The sequence below is a fragment of the Artemia franciscana genome, chromosome 3 (assembly GCF_032884065.1).
Source record: "Artemia franciscana chromosome 3, ASM3288406v1, whole genome shotgun sequence".
Lineage (NCBI taxonomy): Eukaryota > Metazoa > Arthropoda > Branchiopoda > Anostraca > Artemiidae > Artemia > Artemia franciscana.
Window position 1 is genome coordinate 27,468,163 of NC_088865.1, and position 7,128 is coordinate 27,475,290.

The 7,128-nt window shown below is 34.3% G+C and overlaps 1 protein-coding gene across 1 annotated transcript in view; it reads left to right on the top strand.

Annotated features, from left to right (window-relative positions):
• Window positions 1-7,128, top strand: part of LOC136025104 (mitochondrial carrier homolog 2-like) — a 99,703-nt gene that overhangs the window by 71,404 nt on the left and 21,171 nt on the right. The window contains exon 7 of the mRNA XM_065700833.1: window positions 3,923-3,990. Within this exon, the coding sequence (XP_065556905.1) occupies window positions 3,923-3,990 (68 nt within the window). The remainder of the gene's footprint in view (window positions 1-3,922; window positions 3,991-7,128) is intronic.

Here is a 7,128-nt window from a genome sequence, read left to right on the forward strand (position 1 = left end):
ACGCTTCGTCCTGATTTAGTGCGAAAAAAAAGTCGTGACTCAGTGCAGTAGCGAGTAAAGTTCTCAGTCATTTCTGAAACGAACTTGTTTCTAGTTGTGGACTGACCCTGTGAAAAAGGGACTGAGTGCTAGATTGATGTAAGAAAAAGGTAATTTATGGCTCGATGCAAAAAAAAGCAGCTATGTACCGACTTCGTGAAAAAAAAAATCGAATAAGCCCCAAGTTTAAGAGTGACTTGATGCAAAAATAAGTCAGTGGAAGAATGAGCAAAGTCCTGACTCTGGCATGAGTCAAAAATGAGTGAGTCTATGCTTCCAATCTACAGATTCTAGGCACAAAGTGTGCCTGTGGCCCCTCCAACACCATCTCAACCGGTAGTTGTTTATCATTTTATGCTATTAGCCTTAAACTTTTGGGAAAAATACCCTGGGTCAATGAAGCATAACACAAACGACTTACAGAAACTTTGAAGCTGGCTAGTGCTTTGCCTGGGAAACTCATTGGTCTGCAAATTTTTGCGGAAATTCTGTTTTGGCGTAAGCACATATATTCCGAATTTTAAATGGATGTTAGTTCTTCAGAATTTTAGGCCAATTCCACGACAGGATGCCATCAATCTCAGGTAATTGAACCAGAAACTAAAAAAAATAAAAATAAAAACATTTTAAGTTCTAACTTTTGTCTTTCACCCTTTAGCCCGTCAGCCAGTTGACTCGGCAGTTTCACTTATTCACATATTGACTTAGAACCTACCTTCTGTTGTGTGCGCGTCTTGGCTGGGACCCTATGTTTCTATTGGAGGATTAGAAACATAAAAAGGCTCTGTGACTCCTCTTGACATTTCTGCAATAATTGAATTTTTATCCTAAAATAAAAACGAATTTTTGCTGAAGTTAAGGGGTGAAAATTTTGTTCGAATTTCATAATAAAAAAAAATAATCCCGAATCATATATTCAGCAACATTAGAGCTCCTTGTTAAGAAACACTTAAGATTTTACATGAAAGTAAGCGCCCATAAGTAACGGGAATTGTTTCAATTAAAGACAAACTTAACTTTGTTTAAAGATAACTAAAATAATTCCTTTTATAGAAAATCCTGAATGCATTAAGAAATGTATTAATAAGTAACAATGAAACTGAACAAAAAATTATCTCTAATGAAATGCATCCATAGTATGCGGAGTCCACAGGATGGGAGTCAAGATGAATTCAGCCTCATAGGCGATCAAAAATCACGCAGACTTCAAACACGTATTGTAAAAAAAACTACTGCAAAAAAAAATTACCGAAGGAGTTTCTCTTACAATTTAAATTGCAAAGCAAAATTTCATTTCTTAAGTAAAAGGCCTAAAAACAGCTTAAAAAACATTTTTTTTTACAGTTAACACATTTTAGAATTTTGTCAATTAAAAAAACGAATCGAAACGGATTAAAAACACTTACTTCGAAAACACATGTTTTTGAAGAAAAGTGAAGCACGATATTAAAGCCTAAAACGGACATAAATAAAGAAAACTATATAATAGGTCAGATTCTAAAGGAACGAAAAATCGTTAGGAATGGGTAAATGAAACCCAAAAATAACACAAATTCAAATGAATAGTAAATATACTTTATACGAAAGGTGTTACCGCCCACTCAAACCTCCTAAAGGCTAGAGTGTCTTTTGTGGTTTTTTAGAAACAAATTTTGAACAGCATGTTTTTTTATTATGGAGTTGGAAGCATTAGTTATGTTCAACATTCTAGGAATTTTTTTTTTCTATCATGTAGTTTAAAACTGTCAGTTCAGTTTTGGAAGTCTTGATAACCAGCACATTTTTATCAATGGTTATTTCTTTTTCAAAGGTATTGAAAATAATTTTGTGAATCATATATTGATATGTCTATTCCGCAAAGTTTGAGTAAACTAAACAGATTGCTTAAAAAATCACCTGAACTTCAAAACTGACGTTTTATGAGTTTTATTGACGCATTAATTTTGTATACTTTTTTAATGAAATGGAATCAAAAGGGGAGCGACAGAAAAGTGTCCTTTTGAAAATAGTAAAACTAAACTGAAATTCACTATTTTATTTGATCTTGGAAATAGTTTATCTCTTCCCCTTGAACTTGATTATTGTTGTTTCTTTCCAATCTTATGAAAAATAAAACCCACACTTTGAAATACGTGTCGTTTTATGTAAAGTGCGAATGACATTATAAGAAATAATGACAATAGTATCGTCGTTATTAGCATGAATTTTTGTTCGTGTCAACTTGTTTTATTCAAGTGCCATTTATTCAAGGATAGCAATTTTGTTCGTTTTAAATTTGACTTGTTGCGTTGATTTATTTTGCTTGTCTTAATTTCTAGCCCCTATTAAGTTTCTTATTATTTTTTTTTTAAACCGTCCCGTGTTTTGAAAACAGATTTAAAGTGATTAGGTTGTTTCTATGTGCTTAGAAATCCATTGATTTTTTCAGGGTCCACTTCAAATGTGTAAGTTTGTTTTTGGAGTATTTCAGTGCTCACAAGTACTTCATTAAAGCTAGAGAACAAAAAACTGAAGATTGCAACCGAATTTCCATGTCACGCCCTATTTCTTCCGTGACTTTAAATCGTAGCAGCCTTAAGATAAGATTTTCGTCTAACGGTTTTCTTTTCCCAAGTGTTCTAAAGGACGAAGAAAGGAGATTTCTAACTTCGCTTTTATGACTTTACTTTCTTTCTTTGAATGAGTGGCGAGGATTTATTAGAATAATTTATTGTATCATGTTGCTATGTACTTCGGGTGTAGAGCGAACATCAGTAGCAACCGTAGTGTTTAAAACACAATAGTGTTACCTTAGTAAAGAGTGGTATGTAGTTCCTTTTTTTGTTGGACTCATTTAGAACGGAACGGAGAGACTTAGAAAGTCCAGGAAATCTCATTCAATCATTAATTGGAGAATTTTTCTAATGCCCTAAGGATCGAAGTCGATCAAAGGTAGCCTGGTGCCCCATATATTCTTAAGTCCCCTTTAGCCCGTATTGAACTATATAAAAATTTCAGCATTGTCTTTTTGATGCAAGCAGTCGATAGGCCACAAAAGTGTGTATCTTGGGGGGGGGTAATATGGATTTTCTCACAGGGAAGAGCCCAAATTATGTAAATAGCCTATATAAAACAAAATCTTTATATATGTCACAAGTTTCTACATGAAATAAAGGTAAAGAATACAGCATTGGATTTTTACAATCTCGATCAATGGTGTTGATCTCCGTTTCATGGCTCTTCAGCCTGGAAGTGCAAGGGGGGCTGGGGACCACCCTATTGTGCCTTCGCACATCCTTCGTCTTTACCTTCCCCAGATTTCTCCAGGTACCCATTTATGCTGGATCGACTCTGTCTGAGCTTATAGAGTCACACCAATGACCCCGTCCAATCCTAACAACCAACGAAACTAGGGCTCTAATCCCTGTCTTCAGAGACCAGAGGTCTCAAAGTCTATCGTGTTGTCTTGATATGTTTGTCAGTATGCTATCAAAACGAATCAAACGCAAAATAAAGTATACACCGTACTTTCGAACACTTTTCCCGATAATAAATGATTTACTTATTTCTATAGTAATGCAGCCAGCGGTCACAACACAGAGGAACTTAAATTTACGAATAGCTACCGCTGAAGAGTCTTGACATCAAGCAGAATCTTTTTAGTCGTACCTCACGATCCTATGCACTGTTATTGGTGAGAAGACTTCGTGAGTCGTTCCGTCAAAACAGCTAAACTTAGTAATACCCATTATGGACACACTGAACATTTAACTGGATAGCATATGAAAGCATATGCTATCCTCTTAAATACCTCTGTATTTACTTGTTAGTAGGGTTATTTACTAATGAAAATTATAGTTTGATATTTTGCCTGTGAAGTATTGCCATATGTTCTTATTTCTAGGTTCTAGTTTCGTCACTCACATACCCCTTCCACGTTGTGTCAACAACGATGGCTGTTAACAACTCAAGGTAACATTTCGCTGTACTCTGTAGGAGTTCGAACGTTAGAATAACTTCTTTATTTTTCCTCTCAGTTTTCAGATTTTTTTATTATTCACGATTTATAACTATTTCTTGGCGTTAAAGATTTTAGAAATGGTCTTTCTTAGGGGTGAAAAGGTTTGACAATTATTTAGCTGTTTTGATTTAGGGAATTGTTATTGATAATTTCTATTTTTTGTAAAATAAAGTTTAGTTCTATAAAATCATAGGAATAATATAAAAGGATGAGATCCTTTGCTACAATGTCTTAAACAATCTGTTTCTTGAAATTAGCTTAACTCCAAAAGCAACCTTTTTTGGTCTACTGTAATATTTTATTATTGGCTTAGATATATCTTAGATCTTATATAATTTTATTGCAGTACTTCAAAGAAATTGGTTTGCTGGAATATAGTAGCAGCAACTTTCATCATTGATGCTAATAATGTATATTAAATGTTTTCCATCTTCCAACATGTTGGGGTGACATTTTACCAATTGTCTAGCTTAAAATAATTTTAGAATGTATTTAGCCTGTATATTTCTTTTAGTATTTGTTGCTACATTGGCATATTTTGTGGAAGGTGGGTGTCAAATCTATTTTGCATAGTGCTAATCCAATCTTTTGAGAATTTTCTGAGTAATTAAATAAAAAAATAAAAAATCCCCTGAAAATAAAGAGCGAAGTAAAATTTAAAAACAGACAGATATTACCCTAAATGTGGCAGGGGCTGACAAGCCTCCCCCCTCCTCCCTCACTTTTTTCAAATATTTGACTTGAGCTTTCTAAAGTATGTATCTACCTGTTAGTAAAAATGATCTTTTTTGAAAAAAAATGAATATGCACATTCATATGCACTAAAATTACCAACCGACAACATGTTTTACATTCTAATAAGATCAAACAGTTCTTGGCAACGAACTGTAGTAAGGAGCGACCCGGCTCAATAGTAACCGAAACTCTAAAAAATGGAATTTTGATACCAATAGTTACACCAGAAGAATCATATTTTAACGCTGATTTTAAATATACAAGTTTTATCAAGTTTAGTCTTACCCATCAAAAGTTACGAGCCTGAGAAAGTTTGCCTTATTTTAGAAAATAGGGGGGAAAACCCCTTAAAAGTAATAGAATCAGAGTAATAGTTCAGCGTATCAGAGAACCCTACAGTAGAAGTTTCAAGCCGCTATATACAAAAATGTGGAATTTTGTATTTTTTGCCACAAGACAGATCACAGATGGTGTTTATTTGTTTTTTTTTCAGGGGTGATCGTATCGACCTAGTTGTCTTAGAATGTTGCAAGAGGGCTCATTATGACGGAAATTAAAAGTTATAGTGCCCTTTTCTTTTTAAGTGACCAAAAGAATTGGAGGACACCTAGGCCCCCTCACACGCTCATTATTTTCCAAAAGTCACCGGATCAAAATTCTGAGATAGCTATTTTATTCAGCATAGTCAAAAAACCTAAAACTATGTCTTTGGGGACGACTTACTCCCCCAAAGTCCCCGTAGGAGGGGCTGCAAGTTACAAACTTTGACCAGTGTTTAGACGTAGTAATGGTTATTGGGAAGTGTACAGACACTTTCAGGTTTTTTTTTATTGGGGGAGAGGGTTTGAGGGGAGGGGGTTATGTGGTGGGGACCTTCCATGGAGGAATTTGTCATGGGGGAAGAGAATTTCCATGAAGGGGGTGCAGGATTTTTCAGCGATTTTTTAAAAAGCAATGAAAAAAAATATGTAAGTTTCTTCAACTGACAGTAAGGAGCAGCATTAAAACTTAAAACGAACAGAAATTATTACGAATATGAGGGATTCACCTCCTAATACCTCACTCTTTACGCGAAAGTGATTTTCTTAATCTCAACTATTTATTCTACGGCCCATATGATTCAGGGTCATTTAAAGGAATTGGGACAAAATTTAAGCTTTAGTGTAAAGAGCGAGGTATTGACAAGGGGGCGAACCCCCTCATATACGGAATAAAAACATACGAATTTAGAAGTTCGTTACGTAAGTTAATTCGTAAGTTACATATATTTTTACTAATAAAAACATTCGTAAAGTTCTAGTTGCCTTTTCAAGTAACTAAAAAATTAGAGGGTAACTAGGCCTACTCCCCCGCTCCTTTTTTTCTCAAGATCGTCCGATCAAAGCTAGGAGAAAGCCATTTAGCCAAAAAAATAAACGCATATGCAAATTTCGTTTTCATTATTCCTCTGCGGAGAGCCAAAATCAAAACATGCATTAATTCAAAAACGTTCACGAATTAAATTAAAAAAGAAATAAGGAGCGATCATAAATAATCCTAAATAAGGAGCGACATTACAACTAAAAACGAACAGAAATTACTCCGTATATAAAAGGGGCTGTTCCCCCCTCAATGCCCCGCTCATTACGCTTAAGTTTTTTACTCTTTTAAAAAGTAGATTTGAGAGAAAGAGTCAAACTTTAGCGTAAAGAGCGGGGTATTGAGGAGGGAGCAGCCCCTTTTATATACGGAGTAATTTCTGTTCGTTTTAAATTTTAATGTCGCTCCTTACTTTCAGTTAAAAAAAACTTGTTTTTGTATTTAATTTTAGTAAAAGGCCAGTTGATCATTATTGTAAAAATCGGAGTAATGAGGTAGGTGAAAGCCCCCCTTCCTCTCATATTCAGGGATGGTATCTGTTCGTTTTTAGTCTTTTCTTTCATGTTAAAAAAGATTAATTTCGTTTTTTTCATTCGTTTGTAAAACGTACGTTCCAGCCCAGGGTAAATAAAGTTAAAGTTCAACTTAACTTTTAATCAAGAAAAAGAAATGTATTACTGTTTTTTTTAGTTAGTTTTTTATTGTCTTGATTTAAAGTTTTACATGCTACTTGCATATTTTTAGTTTACTTCACAATGCAAAGGCAACAAAAAATTATTTAAAATTCACAACATCTTACTTAAGAACAAAACGCATCATCTTGTTGACCTGTATATGTTGACTTTAGTAGATTTTTACAAGGCTTATCGGTTTTGTGATGCTTTGAACTTATCAAACAGTTCGTGGTAACGAACTGTAGTAAGGAGCGACCCGGCTCAATAGTAACCGAAACTCTAAAAAACGGAATTTTGATACCAATAGTTACATCAAAATAA